General features: G+C 41.1%; 1 protein-coding gene and 1 long non-coding RNA gene across 3 annotated transcripts in view; one reads left to right on the top strand and one right to left on the bottom strand.

The window, feature by feature from the left end:
- LOC109488736 overlaps positions 1-18,816 on the top strand; it is a 38,752-nt gene extending 19,936 nt beyond the window's left edge. Inside the window, exons 3-4 of the long non-coding RNA XR_004620290.1 lie at positions 1,005-1,077; positions 18,791-18,816. This is a non-coding gene — a long non-coding RNA (uncharacterized LOC109488736). The remainder of the gene's footprint in view (positions 1-1,004; positions 1,078-18,790) is intronic.
- The window catches only part of SYT16 (synaptotagmin 16), a 196,237-nt gene that overhangs the window by 6,759 nt on the left and 165,704 nt on the right, over positions 1-23,774 (bottom strand). For both annotated transcript variants that reach the window (XM_034642684.1, XM_034642685.1), the window contains 3 exons: positions 20,878-21,134; positions 15,291-15,731; positions 11,889-12,078 (listed from right to left, as the gene is read on the bottom strand). In XM_034642684.1, the coding sequence (XP_034498575.1) occupies positions 11,889-12,078; positions 15,291-15,731; positions 20,878-21,134 (888 nt within the window). The remainder of the gene's footprint in view (positions 1-11,888; positions 12,079-15,290; positions 15,732-20,877; positions 21,135-23,774) is intronic.

The following is a 23,774-nucleotide window of genomic DNA, read 5'->3' as shown; positions in this document are numbered from 1 at the left end:
GTGTTGACTTTTCAGTGTCCAGAGCCAAGGCTGTGCCCAGGAAAGTCGACCTCTGGGGAACAGTGCCAAGTATGCCTGGGGTCTTTTGGGGTTCGGTGACTTATTCCAATGAGCACCAGCCAGAATGGATGAAGAAAGGGTCAAGTATATACACAACTTCACCGAATTCTGTTTTAATTCTTTGGAATTGATAATACTCGCTATAAAACGATACCAATATTTTGTCTTCTGATGATGATTCAGAATGCCCCTCAGTGGCTCTAGTAACTCAAAACCATCATCAAAAGTTTGAATGGGTCATAATTCCTTAATAGTCGTCCAAGCTGCTCTTCCGACTCAGCTGTGTCAACTGCTTCACCAGTCACTGTCTCCTTCTCCGTAAAGGAAGATGTCATGTGTACCAGAAAAATAGTATCATAGTTCACAATCCTTGATTATCATGGCATAACATATGTCGTTTGAAACTCAAAAGTCATTTTTCCAAAGACACAGCACAATACCATAGTGTTACTTATGGAGCTCATACAAAACACGACCCGTTTGCAGCATGACGCTCTACCGACAGTACTACAGACTGTGTCTTGGGGGCACCATGACTGGGCAAGGGAAGGGAATTTGCTCATTTAACCTTCTCTTCCCTTTTAATTTATTCATAACTATAAGATATTTTAAACATACATAAAGAGGGGCGCCTGGGTGGCACAGCGGTTAAGCGTCTGCCTTCGGCTCAGGGCGTGATCCCAGCGTTATGGGATCGAGCCCCACATCAGGCTCTTCTGCTATGAGCCTGCTTCTTCCTCTCCCACTCCCCCTGCTTGTGTTCCCTCTCTCGCTGGCTGTCTCTATCTCTGTCGAATAAATAAAATCTTTAAAAAAATAAATAAATAAACATACATAAAGAGAGTAGAGAACAATATTACACATACCCAAATACCCACCACACAGACTTGTGATATTTAGCATTTGTCCTATTTACTACTGATCTTTTGCTCTTTATTTTTTAGGAAATAAAATATTATAATTGAAGATCATTAAATATCCGTCCTTGATCCTATTTGATTTCTTCTCTCACTAAAGGTAATTACTAGCCTGGATTTGGGGTTGATCATTTTCATTATATAAGTAGAGATAAAGATATTCAAAATATACTTAACAGAATTTTGCACATTTAAAAATATTTAGCATTTTACTTTAGGTATTCCTGAAACTTGCCTTTGTTCATTCAGCATTAATTTTTTTATATTACCTATATTGATATATACACCTGTGATTCATTTATTTTAACTGCTGTATAGTGTTCTAAACCACAATTCACTTGTCCATTCTCTTAGTTAATGGATATTTATTTATAATAACTAAGAATAGGAAATATATCACTGAACATTTTCCTATATTTTATACTATACCAAAATTTGAGAATTTCTCCAGTATATATATCTAGGAGTGGATTGCTGGCTCTTTATAAATTCTAGATAGAAAATCTTTGTTATATTTATTGCTAGTTTCTTCTCTCTGTTCTTATCCTTTTATTTTATAGTGACTTTTATAGTATAACTGCTTTAAATTTTTGTGGCATCTGAATTATAAATGTTTTCCTTTTCAGCTTATGCATTAAAAGAATTTTTTTTAATTTAAAGATTTTATTTAAGAGAGAGTGACCATATGCACATGAGCAGGGCAGGGGCAGAAGGAGACAGAGAAACCAACTTCCCGCTGAGCAGGGAGCTGAAGGTGGGGCTCTGGGGCTAGATCCCAGGAACCTGGGAACATGACCTGAGCCAAAGGCAGCCACTTCAATGACTGAGCCACCAGTCACCCCTCATTAAAAGAAATTCTTTAAGAAATCCTACCCAAACTCAATAGTCTCATATATTTCCTTCTATGAGTCATAAGCATTTAGTTTTCATATTTGATCTTTAATCTACCTGAAATTGATCTTTATGTGTGGTGTGAGGTAGAGATCTATTTATTTTTTTCCATATGGGAAGCATTATTCATTAAATAGCCCATTATCTCCCAACTGATTTGGGAGATACTAACTTTCCAGGCTTGAGTGTCTTTCCCTCACCTGATAATAGTTATTTCATCATTTATAATATGCCTTTGTATCTGCTAGGGAGAATCCTACTATTGTCTTTTTAAAAACTTTTCATTATTTTAAGTTCTTGCTTGGTTTAACTGGATGTTTCATATGAACTTAGGATCAGCCTGTCAAGTTCTATCCCTTTTTCTAAAAAAAAAAAAAAAATATATATATATATGTATATATATACATATATATACATATATATATATATAATAAACCCCAAAACAAAACCCTGTGGGGGTTTTGATTGTGGTTGCACTGGATATATAGATTAATTTGGGAAAAGTTGTTGTCTTCACAATATGGAGCATTCTCACCAATAAGCATGGTTTATCTACTTATTTAGTTTTCTTTTGTGTCTTTTAAAATGTTCTGTTATTTTTTTCCATAATTTTCTTTACTTACTCATCTTTTATTAATGTCATCCTTTGGTACATTAGGTATTTTCTTACTGTTGTACATAGTAATGTTTTAAAACTCTACTTTCTTTCCCTCTCCCCCTTTTTTAGGGGGGTAAGGGCAGAGGGAGAGAAAGAATCTTTTTTTTTAATAAATTCATTTTATTAAAATGATTTTTTTCTCCCATATCAGGAAATTTAAGTAAAGAGTCTTCTTACTTGCATATTTTTAATAGCAAATTATTTAATTTTAATTCAGAGAGGGAGACAAACCATGAGAGACTCTGGACTCTGGGAAACAGAAGGGAGGGGGTTGGGGGCTGGGGTAGCCAGGTGATGGGTATCAAGGAGGGTGTTATATGCAACTAATGAAACATTGAACACTACATCAAAAACTAATGATGAACTATATGTTGGCTAACTGAACATAAAAAATAAAAAAAAAGAGTGATGCCAGTGAGAATCCTTATTTTGTTCCTGACTTTAATAAAAGGATTTCAGGATTAAGAATGACAGTTAGTGCAGATTTTCTTTAAATCCCCACTATCATGATTAAGCAAATTCCCTTCTGTAATTCATATTAGTTGTTGAAATGAACACCATTTTCACCTTCCTAAGCAATTTCTTGTATCAAAGGAGCATAAAACTTAAAACTGCATTTCCCTAAATATCCTGCCAGTAAGACCTCACTAATGAAAGCAACTTGTCTGAGACTGGAAGGTAGAAGAAAAGGGGAGACTTATCTCTCCAGATTCAGTAGCTGGCATGTGCGTAGGCATTAGCAGATGGCAAAGTAGGGGTTTTGCCCATGGTGTTCAAACATCCTTATGAGAATCACTTGTCTCCTGCACAAACAGCTCAGACCATTTTGGCATTTTTCCGGTGATGTCTGTACTCCTAGATTTCCTGAGGGAGTCTTCTAATACTTCAACCCTATAATAAACAACATCGGACTCAAAATATCTAGACTATTTCTATTTCACTGACAAAATGTGACTGATATTGTTAAGTGATAATCTGAACTGGGATGTTGCTGTAAAAAAAAAAGAGAGGAAAGGAGAGGAGAGGAGAGGAGAGGAGAGGAGAGGAGAGGAGAGGAAAGGAAAGGAAAGGAAAGGAAAGGAAAGGAAAGGAAAGGAAAGGAAAGGAAAGGAAAGGAAAGGAAAGGTAAGGCAAGACCCTAAGAATGGGCACTGGCATCGAAGGTGGGTACCCGATGATGAAGAGATCAGAGGCTAGGATAGTGGAGACCCATACTCCATATTATATGATGGTAAAATCACCATCTGATCTAAGCTGGGAGGAAGGGCATACACCCAATGAATTTGTTGCTCTAGGGATACAGATTGGAAAACAGAATGTTAGAAGTGTATTCAGTACTACCAGCTTCATTTGGGGGCAGAGAGAAGCAAAAGGTAAGTTTGGGAAGGAACTGGCCAGTGTGCAAGGAAAACAGAAAGGAAAAAGAAGGAATACTGAAATCCAGACCTTTCTGTGGTTGGAAAAGCTGACTGCTTCCAGACCTCCAAACAGTGAGAAATGGATTTTAAAAGAATTTAAACAACAGGGGCCCAACAAACCTTCTCAGGTGAAAAAGGTAATAGTGAATCAGGTCAAATATCAAACTAAGGATATAGACTTCATACCAGATTTGGGTTGACTGGGCCTTGTGCCTGAATTCTGAATAATGGAATATGAGAAATGGTAACAATTACCTTCAATCATGACTGTATTCAAGTACTCCCACCCAAGCAAGAAATCTCCCATGCTGTTTCCTGCCCTTCCATGACAACAAAGCAGGTCACATTTTGAATATGTTAGTATTGTCTCATTAAATGTAAAGAGCCTGTATGCTTTCAATTCCCTGCGGAGAGGAGTCACTTGACTCACCATAGACAGTGATGCAAGGGAGAAATAAAGCTTTGCTGTGTTGAGCCGCCAGATTGCAGGGCTTGTTTGTTACCGCATCTTAGCCTACCCTATACTAACACACCTTCTATGATCCATCTGCCAAGTTCTCTTTATCAACAATGGACAGTTCCTTTTCTCAAAATGAGAATTATCTGTTGAGATAATCATAATGATTTCATATAAATCAGTTAATATGGTGAGCAACACTAGCAGATTTTCCTAATGTTAAATCCTTCTTACATGGCTGGGCTAAGCTCAATTCATTGGTAATCAGTGTTTTGTGTTTTTTTTTTCTTATATATTATGAAGCTAGGTGGGCCAACATAAACTACAGTGTGGGTGGGAGGATGTGGGAGAGGGGAGACAGGGAGAGATTGGGAGCAAGAGAAATAATCTAGCATTATATCTACCTTTTACATAGCTGTTTTAGTCCTTTTACATTTATTATGATCACTGATGTATTTTTTATTTATTTTTATTGTTTTGGTTTGTGCTTTCTATCCTGCATTTTCTATGCCTTTAAATACCCTTTCCTGGTTTCTGTTGATCCACTGAATTTTCTTTATTCCAATTTATTCCCTCTATTGATTTGAAAGTTAGATGAAAATTTTAATCTGTGCCTTGATTTACTGTCTAAAATTAATATCTCTACTGTCCTCTTAAGCAACATAAGGATCTCAGAGTTCTTTGATTTCCATCTCCCCTTCTCATGCTTCATGTTATTTCCCTTTGTTGTTGTACTCCCAATATATTAGTCATTTTTCCTACTGCTGCTGTTTTTTTCTTGCAGTCTATACAAGCTGATATTCACCTACATGTTTACCAGTTTTTTTGTTCATTATTCCTTCCCGAACTTCACTATTTCCTTCTAAATTTGATTTCTTTCTTCCTGAAGTATATCAGTTAGTAGTTCTTTCAGTGACAAACCCTTTCAAAATTTGTGGAAAACATCTTTATTTTTTCTTCACTCAGACAGAACACTAAAAGTTGAGAGTGTTTTCCTCTCAAGACTTTGGTGATATTGTCCCCTTGTCCTCTGGTTTCTGTCATTGCTGTTGAGAAGTCTGTCCTCCGTCTTACTGCCATTCTTCTGAAGGTAACTTGGTTAAAAAAAAACCAAAACAGGGGCGCCTGGGTGGCACAGCGGTTAAGCGTCTGCCTTCGGCTCAGGGCGTGATCCCAGCATTCCGGGATCGAGCCCCACGTCAGGCTCCTCTGCTGGGAGCCTGCTTCTTCCTCTCCCACTCCCTGCTTGTGTTCCCTCTCTCACTGACTGTCTCTATCTCTGTCAAATAAATCAATAAAATCTTTAAAAAAAAAAAAAACCAAAACAAAACAAAACGCCACCAACCAACCAACCAACCAGCTTGATTGAGATATAATTCATGTATCGTGATAACCGTATTTCCCCTGTTGCTTTTCTGTCTAGATTTTCTGACTTTAATATTGTTGTGGGAATTAAGTGAGCTAATGGAAGTAAAAGATTATCACCTATGCGCTCAGTAAATTAGTGCCACATATAAATCTTCATTTGAATTGGCATAATTCTAAGCACACAGTGGTTACTAATAAACACTGTATTTAGCTGAAAACTGGACCAGGATTTTGAAAGGTGGTATGCCCCATATCTGTTCATTTTCATTTAGTCCTTTTTTCCCTTGCACTCCATTTGTACAGCTCACCCCCTGCATCCCACCTGTTCTTCCCACTCAACATGAGGCAGCTCGATATGCTTTTTTTGTTTTTCTTTGCTCTAGTTTCTGCTATTGTGAGTGCCTAACAAGGTTAATATGCTGCTGCTATAAGTATTATCATTTGGGATGTAATTATCACATGTGGCTAATCCTGCACATGCTGAGAGACTGGGAACTTGTTGTTTTTAACTGGAGGGGACATCTTAATGATAGTTTTTGACAAGAACCATTATATGTGCGTTTATACACACACACATATACACAATGCAGGAATGCGCTGTAGAAGGAGACATAGTGAAAATAAAAATGGAGAAAGAGAACCTGCCAACAGAATAGGTAGTATATTTTTTTAACTTAGCTCTTGTATTGGTAACATTAGCTTGTTAACCTCATTTAATAGGGAAGGAAATGAAATTCCGAGAGGTTAAATCAAATGTCGAGGCCATGCAGTAATTGGGTGGCAGGCAGAACAGAGCTGCTAAATTGTTAGCGAATTGCTTTCCCATGAAGCCAAATTCGAAGGATAATCAAATGTTTCTAATTCTCCGTGGAAACTTTTTCAAAAGCATTGTAAATGCATATTGGGATTTCATATGTCTACTACATGCTATAAGCTGCTTTTTCACCGGGACCATCCACCATGTATAGCTGTGGAGACTATTCCTTGCCATCAGTTTGTAGACCAGCGTATAGCACCTTAACAGCAATAATTTTAACATATTTTTGAATACTGACTACATATATTCATGAGGTATTACCTTGAAAATGCCTGGCACGATACTTGGCACGCTGTTATGTGACTGGGGCTAAGATTTGTTCATGTTGTTACTTCATTTATATGTTGTTTCTGAATACGTTCAATGGGCTAGTTTCAGTAGTTTTCGAATAGCCTATTTTATCATCCCTAGCCCACCTATTATTTGAAAAAAAAAAAAAGCAAACATAACAACATATAACATGGGCATTTTCCAAAAAGAAAGAAGAAAAAGATATGTAGACAGATGTATATCTAGATACAAATCTATCTATCTATATCTACATCTATCTGTCCTTCCATCCATCCATCCATCCACTGGATGAACAGAGAAAAGGTTAGTGTTAGAAATCAGGAGGTGCCTAGTCATATGCTTTCTCTTGGGATGGGTGTGGTTTATAGAGGGTTCTACAGAAGATGCACTCAGGTTCAGTTGCTTGGTACTCTATCCTGCCCAAGGTTGAGTCAGGGGAATAAGGCTGGACCCTGAGATGTCAACATAACCAAAAACAATGTAGTTCTAGCCACAGAAGCTGAGGCTCATGTTTCATTTTTACCCATCTTTTCCAGTGGAACTATTCAGACCAGACTAGCTTTTTCTGCCCAATATTGTATAAGTAGAATTTTCAAATACACCAAAAATTTGAAATAATTGTAGAGTGGATACCCATATACTTACTGCCTAGATTCTTCATTTGTTATGTTTTGCTTTGTTTGTGCTATGGACTGAATGTGTGCATTCTCCCAAAATTTATATGTTGAAGCCCTAATCCCCAGTGTGATGGTATTTGGGCGTGTGACCTTTGGGAGGTAATTAGTTCATGAGGGTAGATCCCTCATGAATGAGATTAGTGCCCTTATAAGAAGAGACAAGAGAGAGATGATTTCTCTCTCTGCTATGTGAGGATACAGCAAGAAGGTGTCTGTCCACAAAGCAGAAAGAGGGTTCTCACCAGGAACCGTATCAGCTGGACTTTGATCTTGAACTTCCCAGCCTCCAGAACTGTGAAAAATACATGTCTGTGAAGCCACTTTATCTATGGCATCTTTGTTGTAGTGGCCCAAGCTGAGACCATTTTCTTTCTCATATACCTGCATATCTATCTACCAGTCAATCCATCTTAGCTGTTTTCATCCTTACTCTTCAGCCCTAAACATTTCTGCATGCATTTAATTAACCAGAGTTCAAAACTTTATGGTTCTTTTCTATTTTAAGGTAAGATTTACACACAGTGAAATGCACAAAGCCTAGTACCATTCAGTAAGTTTTGACAAAGGCAAACATCTGTTTAACTCATGCTGCCATCAAAATACAGAACACGTCCATCACCATAGAATATTCTTTCCTGTCCACACCCAGTTCATCTCGACACTGACACCAATGCTGAGGCAACCACTCTTCTGCTTATTTTCACTACAGATGAGTGTTGCCTATTCGAGAACACCCTGTAAATGGAGTCATGTAATAAGGACTCAGTATGTTTTTTACAGCCCATGTTAATTTCACTCCTTTTTAGTTGTTGAATAGTATTCCACTCTATAAATATATTTTTGTTTCTTCATTCATATGGACGTGAGGGCTCTTTGCAGTTTTTGCCATTATGAATAAATCTGCTCTGAACATTCTTGTGCAGGTCTTTTATTCTTCTTCTTATTCTTCTTCTTAACATATGGGTAAATGCCTAAAAATAGAACTGTTGGATTTTCAGTGCAAGTTTAGTTGTATAAGAAACGGCCAGGCTTTTCCCAAGTGGCTGTTCCATTCCAACCAAGAATATATTCTCCACATCCTCACCAACAGTTGGTGGAATCAGCCTTACTTTTAGTCATTCTGGCGCATGTCATAAAATCAGCCTTACTTTTAGTCATTCTGGCGCATGTCACTCATGCCTAAGAAAGCTCTCACCACCTCCTGCCCTTCAGAGCAAAACCTCAATGAGATTGAGCCCTCTCCCCCAAGGATTTACCTCAGAAGTTTGAGAAGGGGAGCTTACATTTCAGTGGTTTATTTCTTCTAAGGCCCTAATAGAGAAGAGGAATTTCATCTACTATCTGCCCACCTTTCCTCTATCTTTATTAGAAACAAAAGTTTAAAATGTCCTAATAGTCATCCGACTGGATCAAGTTGGCAAGTTCAAAATTCTCTTTTGTTTCATAATATATTTTGAGGCAAAAGATTCTCACATCTAGATCTCAGCCTTTCTCCCAGTTTTTGGCAATATTTAGAAACTTCGATATTCTAGGGAAGAAAAGTTCCAATATTCAGGCTCAATCTCTTCTCCTTCAGGCTTCCCTAAGGATCATTCTTCAATTATCATAGCTACTCTGTAAAGCAGGATTGGTGTCCCCTCTTACGGAAGAGGAACTGTCCCCAAGCCTGGAGTCTTATGCACAGGGCTTTAGGACCCACATGACTGTTCCCACACATGCCTCTACACTTGCGGGCAGCTCCTCACGGCAGACTGACCCACAACACAGGGCTCTGGCGGCACCTGCTGCTCTCTGTGCACCTCGTGGGGACAGTGCACTTGGCAGACTCCCTTAGCCACCCATCACCCCCAGGCCCATTCATCCCCCAGCCTGCATCCTCTCTCCTCCTCCCTTTCTTCCAACTCTGCTCAGTTATCTCATAAAACTCTCATTCTGTCTCTTATTTTCTTCCATATGGGAACTAAAAATGTATCTTCAGCTTGCCTGATGACTGCCAAGTAGTACCAGTGGCATAATAAAGTGAGACATAATGAAGAACCAATGCCATCAACATCTAAAGCCCTTGAAAGTACCAAGAGATCCCTTTTACAATCTCCACAAAGGAACCTTCTACTTTCTCAACCCCTCCTAATTAAACTGGCTTTTCCTCAAGTACCAGAATTCTACATAAACAAAAAACTTTTGTCTTCACTACTGGGTTTCTGTTTTAATGAACAGCATCACAGCACCATTGTTTTCTATTACTTTGGTTGCAAAGATACAGCATGTCAGTTAGGGTTTAAATTAAATTGCAACACTATATCTACAAAAAATCATGTAGCAAATGCCAAACTGACTTAAACGTCTGGAATAAAATCAATTTCTAAATTAGGACTTGCCTTTTTTTCCCCCCTATTCAGTGTTAAATATTTGTTACAAGAATTTCCTCTTTGGCATGTTTTCTCTTATATAGAAATGTAAAATGATACATTAGTACCATCCTCAACATCATAGCTTTCTATGTTAGTATTTCTACCTAGAAAGTATATATGATTACAATTCCATTTTACAGATGAAGAAACTGAGATTCAGGAAAGTTTAATAATTCCCAGCTAGTAAGTGGCAGAGCCTCAATTCACACTTTAGTTTGTTAGCCTCCAGCCGATATTTTCTCAGCCACCATATTACCACCCAGCGTACAGATTAAAGCTTCCCAGCAGGGATTGAAGTAGGTCAGGACTGCGTGATTCACCTCCCCATCATTCTCTGCAGCTCCACCATGTTCTTCCCAAACAGTTATCCAGATCTCACCAGATTTCAGGAGGATAGGGGGAAACTGGCAAAAGCTCTAAAGGAAGAGCAATAAATCCAGATCTTTAATAAATCCAGAGCGATTTTAAAAAGCAAAGCTGTAGCTAGCAAAGGGACTAGCTGTGTGATTACTAATCAGCACCTATGATGCACGTTAAATAAGTCTCACGTGGCCATGAGCATCAACACAGAAGATGATTTATGTACCTGCTCTCTTGTTACCCTGAGTGCTGGGTTTTCCTTACTACCTTGCTCTGATGGTGTTAATACACACTGACTAACAAGATGCGACTGAACAGAGACTTTGTGGGTTGCAGCACAGTTAAAGACTGAGCAGAGTGAGAGCCTAGATTTGGCTATAGAAGCTGACACTTTTCTACCAGCTTGGCTGGCTCCTCACCTGATGCTGACATGTGCAGCCAGAGCCCATTGACACCTTTAGCCTACCACGTTGTTATCAACTTCACCCTTCTTTCAGTAAGACTCTGGTCCCTGGGGTGGACAGGCTCACTTGCCCTCCACGCTACCCTTTCTAGTTTGCCTTCTGGACTTGAAAGGCTGGAAATTCAACAACATTCCTCAGACTCTCTTGCAGCTAGAATTCCAGATACAAATTAGGTTCCTCTGGTTGTATGTACTTGCTGAGATCCAGAAGGCAGAAGTGAGGCAGAAACCATCTTCCTGTACCCTTTTGAGCTATTTTTGCAGACAATCATTAAAGCCAAGCTAATTTTTAGCAGCATTATTCCAATGCTCAGTCTCTAACTTCTTGGGTCCTGATAGGCAGGTGTGGCTGTTTCCAGCAGCAGCATTTTTATTCTGGCTTTCTGAACTGGGACTGCAGCTCCAGGGGTGTCTTGAGCCCCTCTTCCCAGTGGTGATCTCCAAAGTGGTAGGTCTGCTGGTAAGTCAGGCTTCTATTCCCCCAGACCCCCCTCTTTCACCTCCTCCACTGTCAGTAGCATAACCACCAACATTTCTTGTATGCTCACTGTGTGTTAGGCATTAGGCTAAATGCTTTACATAAATCATTTTATTTACCCCCCACAAAAATCCATAAGGAAAGTATTAATATCCCTTTGTTCCAGATGATTCTACTGAGATTAATAGAGAGTTAAGTTGTAGTGGATCAGAGCAAAGCCATGGGTAAGTGGGTAGAGCTGGACTTTGACCCTGGATCTGCCTCACTCCAAAGGCTATGCTCCGCCTCTTGAAAGGTGTTTGCAGGCCTGGAACCTGTTAGCAGACTTTAATTGCCCATACACATTATGTTGCTGAAGAGACATCATTCTTTTCCCTTTAACCATATACCTGTAGAGGCCAGCCTATTTTGCATCGAGATATATCCAGATATCAAAGAAGACTGCAATCCACTTAGAAGAAAGGCATTTTAGATATTCAGAGGTATCACTTTGTCAAGCACACATCTAAGTCATACCGAGATCATTTCTTTGTAAAAGTTAAAGCATTAAGACCAAAAAGCAAACACAGTCTTCCACTTGCCCCTGGAAGGCCCAGAGCTGGGGGTACAGACATGCACTTACCAGGCGCTCTATTAACAGCGAGGTTTCGGAAATGGCTGCCTTTGATCATTTCCACAGATAATCGCCCCGTTGTGGCATTGTAGGACAGCCCCACCAGCAGCTCTGGCGCCCCTCCATGTGACAGCGACTGTGTGGATGAAGCACTATCACTGTGAGAAACTGCAGATGGGCTGAGCGGAGACTCTCCACTCTGGAGGGGAGGAACAACAAAGAATCCATTGGTCCACGCTGCACTACTCTCTTACAGAAAGCCGATATTATGTTCGGTGAAATGGTGGCCCAATGTCAACTGCTGCCAAAGACGACTAAGGGCGCACTTGGTGTGAATGATAATGGGCCTGCAGAGTGCAGTCGTGGATGAGATGCCCTGCATTATTCACTGACATATTTGCTTCAAGAGCTGTCTCCATTCAACATTTCCTCTCTAAAGACGAAATGGACAAAGATATTATTGCTAGTGTAAATCAAACCCTCTCAGATACATGAAGAGCTAAGAATACATTTAATATAGAGCAGAATTCCCTCCTGTGTAATTTGCGCTTGGATGTTTCTATGGAACCCATCCACTCTAGGCATGAGTTTTGTTTCTGTTCTCTACAGCTTCTGGATGAATGTAGCAATACAGGAGGCACTTTGTCTTCACTAGAAAAGAAATGGCCGCTACCATCTACCACCACATAGAACATTTGGCCCCTAGTTCTGCTTCCTAGGGTTGTCAGGAATACGCCAGGTGCTACATTTTCCCCCCTGAGGAAATGAATTACATTGGAAATGAGCACTTGCATGACTGTTTAGTAAAAAAGTCCATGCATGGACTGTGGATCTCAGAGACTTTGCACGCACCAGGTGAGCCTAGGAGAGAGACGACACTTTCTGTCCTGTTTATCCACACACTTGCTTCTCCAAAGTTCCCACCTTTCTACACCACACACATTGGGAGGAGGAGAGCAAAGTAAGTCAGGATGTTGACTCTCACTCAAGAAGCATAGTGGGCATTGGCCCTCTGGGGGCAAGATAGCAAGCCTCCCAGAACCACCACCTCCTCCACCAGAAACAAGTGTATCAGACTTAGCTCAAACTTTCTTCTCAACATCTGAAATCATTTCCTAAAACTTCTTATCAAAAACCCCACAAAGGGACACCTGGGTGGCTCAGTCGGTTAAGCGCCTGCCTTCAGCACAGGTCATGATCCCAGGGTCCTGGGATCGAGCTCCGTATCGGGCTCCCCGCTCAGTGGGAAACCTGCTTCTCCCTCTTCCTGCCGCTCCACCTGCTTGTGCTCGCTCCCTCTCGCTCTCTCTGAAAAATAAAAAATCTTTTTTAAAAACCCACAAAATAAACATACTAAAAGAAATTAAATATTCTTCACATCTGTAGGAAAAAAATCCTGTTTACCACGCCATGGTAGAGCCCTGGGCTTTTAAGAATACAATATGTAACTATCGGGAGAGCTGGTTTTGACAGGTATCAGATAGGCCCTGCTGTCTGGATGATGACAGTCCAGTAGTGACATATTTGCTCAGTTTGGGGTAAGGAACCCTCCTCCCCTGTGCTTCTACAGAAGCATCTACCAAGGCACCTATCACAACAGAGTTTGCCTCTCCCATCACATTTGAATCCTTATAAATCACTCAGTCTAGTGCGTAGCCCAATGCCTGGCATATAATCACGATCAACAGATAACTGATGAAGAATGTGTACCTTCAAAGTTCTTTCACACTGGCTCATCTTCCCCATTCAACTCTGTGCCCCCACAGGGCCTGTCACAGAGAAATAGGGGTGTGATCATACCTATTCCTATACCTTATAATGCAAGATTCCTTCTGACCTCCTCTGGCTTCGATTTTCCATGATTTCAGGTATACTTTACTCTGAGCTTAAGAAAAAAGAGGGATTTAGGAAGAAATGAGATATGATTTGGCCTATGTTTTTGTTTTGTTTTGTTTTTAGATTTTATTTATTTGTTTTAGAGAGAGGTAGAGAGCACAAGTAGGGGGAGGGGCAGAGGGGAGAGAGAAGCCTATGCAGATTCCACACTGAGCTCACAGCCCGATGTGGGGCTCCATCCCAGGACCCTGAGATCATGAAATGAGCCAAAATCAAGAGTCGGACGCTTAATGGACTAAGCCACCCAGGTGCCCCTAAAAGGGTTGTTCGGGTTTCTGAGTTGGGAGTAGTCTGTAAGGGGCAAAGGCAAAAGCAGGAAGACTATTCGGAGGCCATTTCAGTAATCCAGCAGAGTTAGGTTCTGGTTATAGTTGGAAGATAGAGCAAATAGGGTTTCAGGTTGACCTGAACAACTAAAAGGATGAAACTGCCTTTAGCCAAGTTGGGATAGATTCAGAGAGACAAGTCTGGAGATATTAATTTTGAGATATCTATTTAAAATTTAAATGGCTGTATCTCTCATAACTACACTCCAGGCTTTCTGGCTCCTTTCCTCCCCCTAGACAGGACAAGCTCCTTCCTACTTCTTGATGCCTGCATGTGCCATTCCCTCCCCCTGGAATCCTTGCTCATCTGCACACCACAGTCTTCATCCCTTGATTCGTGGAGTTCTGTGTTTTACTACCACTTCAGAGACACAGTCGCTGACCTTCTAACCCAACAGCAGCCTCTACCTCTCTTTCTGCCCTTGCAAACCTGGGTTTGCTCTTATTGCCCCTTCTCCACCAGGCTGTGAGCTCTTGAAGGCAGAGGCATCACCCTTTTTGTTCTTTCCTACATCCCATCTGCCTGTACAGTACCTGACATGACAGGCACTCAATAAACGTTTTTGAATGGGTGACTGATGGGCCCAATAGCCCAGGAAAGCTACCTGATCTTTTTACATGGAGGCCCTCGTACTAGATGACATTTAACCCCCAGCAATAGTGGGTTGTCCATCTCGGAGACATAAAAACTGTGCTGTCCTTCCTCAAAACCCCAGCAGGGGATGCAGAGGAGAAGGCACATGGGAGGAGCCCGGTCACGTACATGGAAAGTCTTAGGAGTGGCTGGAGATCAGGGCTGCTGCTGTAGCCTACTCAGACACACATGCTAAAGAGCTGCCCTTGAAAACCCCGTATCTGAGATTCATCAGAATGCATAGGAAGGGTGGGGAGAGGGAGATGGTCAGACCACAGGTCAGTTAATCAGCAGGCTGAGCCCTCCCCCCACACTTGATGTCATTTCCAGAAAAGGACAGGGAATACATTCATCAGCTTATAGGGAAGATGGGCACGAAGAAAAAAACCATTGTACCATGAAGTGCAAATCATGCCTTATAAGGATGAGGAGAGCCAAATGGAAAATTAAATTAAGGTGCTTGAATTCACAGGCTGAATATACTAAATCAAGGGCTGACGATTCCAGATCCTTGAACATACCCGCATCATTAGCGGCACCATTTAACATACTCACACTGATATTACTTCTTGGCTCCAGAACCAGAGTCACTTTCATTTCCCCTTCTGGGTGCAGGTGGCTGAGATGGAACAGCTTCTCTCCCATCATTCTCTCACGGGTCATCTTGCGGGCAGCATACAGACGGAAGCGGATAGCGCAGGCCGCCACATCCCTGGGCTCCAGCTTGGTGAAGGTGACCTTCTCCTTGAAGACAGGGTGGGGGCCTCTCTGTATGCTTGTCCTGCCCCTCTGTTTCTTACTGGGCAGCAACACTACGTGAACTTGCCAGGAGTTGACACCGCTTCGGTCCTTATCTGGGAGGCCCTGTGCTCTCACAATGGTCACTGTGAGCTTCTGGCTGGAAGCTCTATATTCAAAGATGACATCCAGGTCACCACATTTCGAGATGGGCTCCGAGACCCCAGTTGGCACCTGAAAATTGGCCCCATCCTGTTCCTGTTGCAGACAGAGGAAGAGATTAGGAATGGAAACGATAATGCCCAACTACCCTTTGGTGAGATGGTGCCCCTCTGCGCTCCTTCGGATCCCTGTGCTTTTTGACGACTAGCACATATCCTTATACATTAGAGGGGTCTGTTTACTGGTCTGTGTCTCCCTTGGGCTGTGAATTCTTTAGGGGTACAGTGTCTGGCATATGGTGAGGCTTCATGAATGTTTTTGGAATGAATGAAGAAAGCTTTTATAATTTGCAAAGTGTTTTCATATACACTGACTCTCAAAAAGCACAACTGACCACTATCATTGAAACTGAGATACTAAGTCTAAAATTAGTCAACTCTGCAACTGCCAAGAAATAGAACTTTCTGGAGTCCCCGGGAGAAATGGGTGAGTCTGGGCCTGCGCTCCAAGGGCCAGGGCTTCCTGCAGATGAGAATCCTGGGGCTCACGGACAGGTGATCCTTCAGTAGATTTCCAAGCTACATGGAAGAAAAGGCTTAGGGTAGAGCTTCTCGAATGTTCATGTGGACTGGAGTCACTCATAGTTTCTGATTCCAGAGGACTAGGGTGGGGCCTGAGACTCTGCATTTCTCTGTCAGAGCTGGCCTCAAACCACACTTTGAGTCCTAAAGGTTTAGGGGGCCACCTGCAGCAGCCGCTTAGCAAACAGCAACACCGGATGCGGAGACAGAACCCCTGGGTGGAAATCATAACTCTACCATGCGTTAGCTTTTTGGTTCTGGCCAAATAGGCCATCCTCTCTGTGCTCCAGCTGCAAAGGGAGCATTCGGAGTGCTGTGGTGAGGTTTTATGAGATATGGAAAAATACCTGGCTCAGACTAGACTCCATCAATATCTATCCCCATCAATGGACTGATGCTACCTATTTTCAAACACGGGCCCTTCATTATAAAATAGCACCTTTAAACAACAATTCACCCATAGCCAGTCAGATCTGGCTGAGAAAGCAGAGCTGACCTGCATTACTATAATGAAGTACTCGCCAACCAACTATAAAGAATGTCACCATAATTTGATTTTTTCCTGTGAAGTCATGATACTTACTCATAACTAATCTTTGACCTGATTCTTATTATACATTGGAATCCATTCTCATTTATGTAATTGAACACTAGGCTTTGCTAATTTAAAGACTCTTTTAAAACATATAATAAAGCAACTCAAAAATGCACATTCATCAACAAGATGTTCCCTGCAGAGCTGAGGTGAAAGTGCACGGTTCTCTGGAGTGAGACATCCTCGGGGACCCCAGGTCTACCATTTCCTCCCCCTACGGCATTGGATGAGTTATCTAATCCTTTCCATTCTCGGTTTTCTTCAACAGTAAGACGGGGATGAAAACTACTTAGAGGGTTGTTGTGAAAATGAAAGGACTTGACACACGGGAGACATGGAGTAAATGCCTTCTCTTTTAAAATTCACATTAGTCTACCGAGAAAATTTAGGCTTCTTGCAAAATAAGGGAAGCTCCTTATATTCTTTCCTCAGCATGCATTCATGTGAGAGTGTTTCTATTCAGAGGTACTTAGTTTCAAGTGATAAAAGTGGTTGCTATAGAGACTTCTGAGTACAACTGACTAGTGTAGATATAATATTAGAAGCAAGTCTCCAAGGAGTTAGGCTAACTCAGAAATCAAGTCACAGTCTTCCGTTAAAAGGCCCATCTATTTTAGCCTACTCTTGATCGTCTCTATATTGCTTGCTGGATCAGAAGTAATGATAGCCAACATCCACTAAGCCCTCCCTTGTGCCAGGTACCATACTAACCCCTTTACAGACTGCAAAAGCCCACTGTTATGCACTTAGACCTTCTTGGCCTCACCTTTTGTTATGTCTCCCCCTACAGGTGTAGCCTGTCGGGCTCTAAGTAGCTTTGGCCCAACACAGCCTCAGGAGATCTCACCTCCTGCCCATGGAATGCGACTCTCAACTCCCACCACAGGCCTCTCTGTTGATGTTAAGGATTGGAAAGTTACAGAATCCTGGCTGGCATTCATGTATATAAAGTCCAGCGTGTGTGTGAGGTTCATGCCTCATGCAGTAAACTTGTCTCCCCTTGGACAAGTATCCTAAGATCAGTTAATACAGCTTCTTACAGCATGGGCCCACAAGATCAAGCCATGAGTCACACTTTGTAGTGGCCAACTTGATTACACATTCTCATATGGCTCTCCCTTCCTCCCTGCCTCACTGCCCCCTTGTCCCTTACTCTTGTTCCCAGGGATTGTATATCCTGACAAAGTAGACTGCTTTTTGGAAAATCCAGCTAAGAAATATTATCTTTTAAAATATTCACATCAACCTAATGAGATAGGAATTTTAATATCTTCATTTTATGGGGGAGGAAACTTAAGATTGAGAAATTCACTCCCTGCCCCAACATCATATGGGCTGCCAGGACAATGCAGGATTTACCAGTATTAATGCTCAAAATCCCGAACCTTATGTTGAACCACGATGTCTCCCTTCTTCTCCCCAGGCCTCTCACCATAGCTATTTATCTTTGTAGTAAGTGTGTGGGGTGAGGCGGGAGTAAGATGAAAGATGGAAATACGTACTACTTTGAATTTCACATCCTTCTAAGTCCCTACTCTTAATGATAGTTAACAGTTCCCAGTTTTGTCAGCAACTTCAATGTGAGGTAAAAATATTTGGGTCACTGAGTCTCTCTCCACTTATCCATCAGGCTATCTATTCGGACAAATGCTCACTCCACCTGCAGATCTGTGGGAAGTGCTTTGGAGGTCTCTGAGATGAGTCTCCTCAGAGCCCTGCCTAAGACAGAGCTGTAGGCCATAGCCAGGCTCTGGACAGGGCCTATCCAAGCTGTAGCACAGGGAAGCTGGGCTTTGTGGCCCCTTCCTGGGTTGATCTGAAACAAAGATTTGGGAAGGCTGGTATTTTCATAGCAATTAATTATTTCCACACATGCTACCTATCACCAGGCTCTCCTCATGCGGGTACTGTTAATACCACTAATCCATCTGACCTTCCTGCAAAGTAAAAATCTCTTCATTTTTATCCCCATTTGGCAGATTTTAATTAACTTCTCAAGGCCAACCAGTTAATCAGTAGAAAACAGAGATGAAAAGTGGGACACCTGCCTCCCTGTGTGCTCAAAATCACCAGCCACCCTCCCATTGTCTTCCCTGCCAAGCCTTGGGTCTGCAGGAAAAAGTCGATGGCCTTTTCCAGCAGAGAAGAGCAGCATTCAAAAATCCATCAGCCTAACAGGTAGTCACACTGCATGGCTGGTTTCCTTCTGAGGCAAAATAAATGATTCTTTTAGTTCTAATATCCAGATTTTTCTTTAAGATGGGAATACTTGTGCCATGCTGTCAAAACCCTCGGAGGTTTAAAGATTTTCTATCAGATTGAAAGCCTTTGTGTTTTAGTAAGATAGTGTTGATGTCATCTGTGTGGCCTCAAGTAAACAGACCTGCAATATGTTCCCGATGCCAGATACACAGGGGAAGACAGGGTTCTTAATACAGCTAAGAGGCAAATAAATCAATTCTTAAAAGGCAAGCAAAGGCTGCAAAGCAGGCAGTTACAGGAACTGCCTCCGAGCTGCATCCGACGTTCTACCGTAGGAGCACCAAATTACAGTTTTTGTCTCAAAATAGATGGGAGGTTGAATGGAGCACACAGAGATGTCTGGGTATTTTTGGAGTCTGGGAACATTTAGTGCTCTCAACACCAAGTCTTCTATGAAAGCTCCATGAGTCAGGCGGAGGGGAGGCTACCTGAAGAAAGCAATCCCAAGCCTCAGGGAACAGTTATCAAGGGGACAGTGGGATCTGATAGGACTTCTTAGCAGGAAACCAACTGGGAAGCAGAATTAAAAAAAAAAAAAAAAGAAACTTACAAGGTTAATAGCTTTGGGTGACTCTATATGCAAAGCTGCTCTCAAGGAGCCACAAACCACGTATCCGAGTTACTGTTTCTTGTCCTCAGCGGTAACACCAACACATAGGCATACACCCACCCCCATGTGCGCACCTCCTTATGCTCTCTCTACACATCCCAGTGCAGTAGCGGCAAGGTTTTGGAACACGATTTTCTGTGATTATTTTTTCTTCTCCGTGAGGAGCATTTGGTATGTATGACAGTCTAGGTCCTAATGAGAGATTCCGCTGGTTTATTTTCCCAGTCAGACTGATGCTAACAAAATCCATTCACTTTTCTCCTTCCTCTTGCCCCACAAATCATATTAATATTTTATATACATATATTACATATTTCATCAAAATTAATTCCAAAGTAGGCATGAGACATTATTACTTAACATCTCCTAACGTCACAGAATCATAATAAAAGAGATCTAGCCAATAAAGAATAACCAAAAATGCCTGTTAGATAACGTAATGTTTGCAAATCTTTATCACGGTGCCTGGCACGTAGTAATTGTTCAATAAATGGTAGTGTCTACAATAATCACCTCCAATCATACCTCTGGGTGGTTAGGCATATTCTAGGGTAAGTTTTAAATAAGAAATACATTTAGAAGGATCATCCTTTATCAAAGATTTATTCCAAAAAACAAGGTCAATGGCCAGAGGGTCATCACAAACTAAAGCCACCTCCTAGATCTTGAATTCAATTCAAATCCAACAAATATATGGCAAGATCCTCATCATAATATCTTGCATCATTTCATTTGGAGGGCCATTGTATTTTAGTTTAATTTTCAAATAATTCTTTTATTCAAGTAATCGTAACTCAAGATTTGGGACAAATAAAAATAGACTCCGTTTAATTTAAACCATGAAGGAAATAAACCAGTCTTCTCTGAAGAACTAAAAACTCTTTTATATAAACAAGAAGTGCAATTGTTGCTGGGTCCATTCCACCACCACTCTTTTTTCCCCATTTTGATAGAAATTTATTTATGAATCTTTTATTGTGTACCGCCTTGTATTGGTACACACAGGGGCAGTGACTTGGTCATCTGAAAAAATTTTTATTTCAAATAAAGGCTCTTAAGATCTTTGTTTTTCAAGGCAATGCTTCCTTTTTGGAGAAATTTTTTTCTTGAGGCATGGGGAGCAAGAGGAAAGCAAGAACTCACCAGAAAGCACACAACACTCAAGCAAGAAAAGAATGGAAACAAATTACTTGCCTCTGGACTCCACATGGAGGAGCTGTCAGTAGCATAGGAATCTTCAAATCCCCGGTTATTAAAGGCTGTCTCCAATTCCAAGCTGCCTTCTGTAGACTGGCGACTGAGGCTGCGAGGCACACTGGTCTCTTGGGGAGATGCACCATGGTGCTTGGTGTTCCCCACCTCACATGGGGACTGTGAATGGGCAGAAACGGGGTCATCTTCACCGTAGGGCAGATTCTCGGAATAATTCAGCTGGCTGGCTCCATCCAAACCTAAATTCGTAATAAGGAAACTATTTCAAATGTACTATTACTTTACACCGTTTTACCTGCAGAAATTGAGCAGTAGCAACAACACAAATCAAGAACTCAAAAGCAAAACCCATTAAATGACACCTGCAGAAACATAGTTGCATCCACGTGCTGGATAAACTTGATCTATATAACCAAAAAGACCATTATTACACCATCATTACATGGGCTATAAGAAGGTTTAATACCTTCTAATAATATGAATATGAAGGATGCATGCTAATGTTAAAAGGATAAAATGAACACATAAGCATTATGTTGGAGCTAATGGCCACAAGACTTTGGGAATAGATCTAGAGAGCAAGAGCCACAATCTACTATGGAGATCATATTGTATCCTGACTCTACCATTCTTCTTTTTCTCTTCCACTTTCATCATCTTACACTCTCCTTGGAAGGCTTCAGTGGTTCTTTCAAGTAAAAATTCTCTACTTGTTCCATGGAAGGAACACTGGACTTGGATTCAGATGATTTGGGTTTAAATCCTAGCTCTGCGTTAAGAATTTACACAATATTCAAACTGTCCAAACCTTTGTTTCCTTATCTATAAAATGATGATAAAAGCCATTAGAGAAGCATTGTGGACACAGGAAATAATAGTCTCCTAGCAGTCACCAGGTTTTCCATAAATATTAGCCTTGCTTGCTTGTCTGGCCCAAACTGACTTCATCCAACCCAGGAAACCACATTTTCTACTGCCTCCCACCTTGCTGTCCCCTGTTTTTCTCTGACCTTAGTGTTATTCTCCTTTCTCTGTCAGCACTCCCTCACCTGTGCATCTCCTTCCTCTCCTTTAAGGTCTAGTTTACCCTCAGACAGTAAAGAAAAACTGGCAAGGTCTTCCTAAGCAATAGATTTCACCCTGACTTTCTTCCCACAACCAGCAGGTAGCCAAGGATGTATTCTCTCTTTGGTCTCTAGTCTCCTCCAGAAGTCACCATCCCAAGATAAAAGAAAATTAGAGAGAGAGAGACAGGGTGAGTGAGTGGGATGGCAAAGCATAGATCATGAATTCAGCTCTTATTCACACTGTATGGTCACAACTGTTTCCACTGTTGGTCTTAAAGCCTCCGCGAGAACATAAGCTCCTTGGAGGTACTAAGCCACATACCTATGCTTTCTAGTCTTTATCTACCAGTGGGTTTCATACAACTCTCCAATAACTTTCAAGAGTAAGCAGGTTAACAAATGCTTGAATCAGCCAGGTGTGTGGCAATACGGAGTAGTGTCGACAGTGGCTTACCAGGCAGTTTATGACCCACCTGCAGTAAACATGCAGACTTGAAATATATATTATCACCCTATTATCACCCTATGCAGACTATACAAAAACATCTTTAGGCAGACTTAGTACTCAGAGCACAACTTCAGACTCCTGATTTGGGATTTTGCAAAACCATGGCAATCCACTGAGAAGTTCCCCTAACTGCCTTGTCATTCTTAATAATTCAGTTCGGGCCCCTTGGAAACACTTTCATAGGACACCATAACATTTGTACATTCACACACTCAGTTATTTGGCAAACACACTTTAAAAAGGCCACAGAAAGTGATAGAACAAGGGATATTCCATATGCAAAACCCTACAACATAAAGCAGAATTTTCTTCTAAGGCTCTAATTAGCACATCCATTCCTCATATACATGAACACTAAAATGTCCTATTAAACAGTGGGTCATCCATCAACGTGTGCAGCACCCAGCAGGATTTCAGCACAAAATCTAACTTTGCCAAGAAATTACCCCCATAAAATTGTCTCATGACTTTAACTCCTATGGTGACAATACCTAGATCAGTAATAAGGGAATTTTCAAAAGCTACATTAAGCCTTGAAAAGCTATTCATAACTGAAAAACATAAGAACTATATTAATGTAACAAACCATTTTCCTTGACAGACAAGCAAGGGAAGAATTAGAAAAGCAAAGCTGGGGTACAAGTCACGAGGCAGAGGAAAAAGAAAGGGGATTCACCATTACATAAAGCAATCTTCCCATCCTGTAAGTTAAAGAGGATCGTGTCACCTTAAACACATACAGAGATGTATTTGCCTGTTGTCAGAGAAATGTATCCTAGCTTCTTAGAAATTATAGGTCATAATTATGTCACACACACCATATTTATTTTAACGAAAAATTTTTGCACTTTTTAGTCCATATCCCACTTTGACATGATATAACCCTATTACCCAGTTACTTTATTTTACACTCCCAACCTCTTCCCTCCAACCACCACCCACATACAAATACTTCTGCCCACCACCTACAACGGTCAGTTTTATGTGTCAACTTGGCCAAACTATAACTCTCAATTAGTCAATCAAACACTAATTGAGGAGACACTGTGGAGGTATTTTGTAGATGTGACTAAAGCCCTTAAGCAGTTGACTTCAAGTAAAGGAGATTATCCTACATAATTAGTCCACTGAAAGCCTTAAGAGGAGAACTGAGATGTCCCCGACACAAAGAAATTTCACCTATAGATTTCAGAGCTCTGTATTTCTGTTTCCTAGCCAGCTCCAACAAAAAAGCATAGGCCAATTCTTTGCAATAAATCTCTTGAGATTTTATATATATATATATATATATATATATATAATCA

This window comes from Ailuropoda melanoleuca, chromosome 14 (assembly GCF_002007445.2).
Source record: "Ailuropoda melanoleuca isolate Jingjing chromosome 14, ASM200744v2, whole genome shotgun sequence".
Lineage (NCBI taxonomy): Eukaryota > Metazoa > Chordata > Mammalia > Carnivora > Ursidae > Ailuropoda > Ailuropoda melanoleuca.
This window is presented reverse-complemented; position numbering and strand designations above follow the sequence as displayed.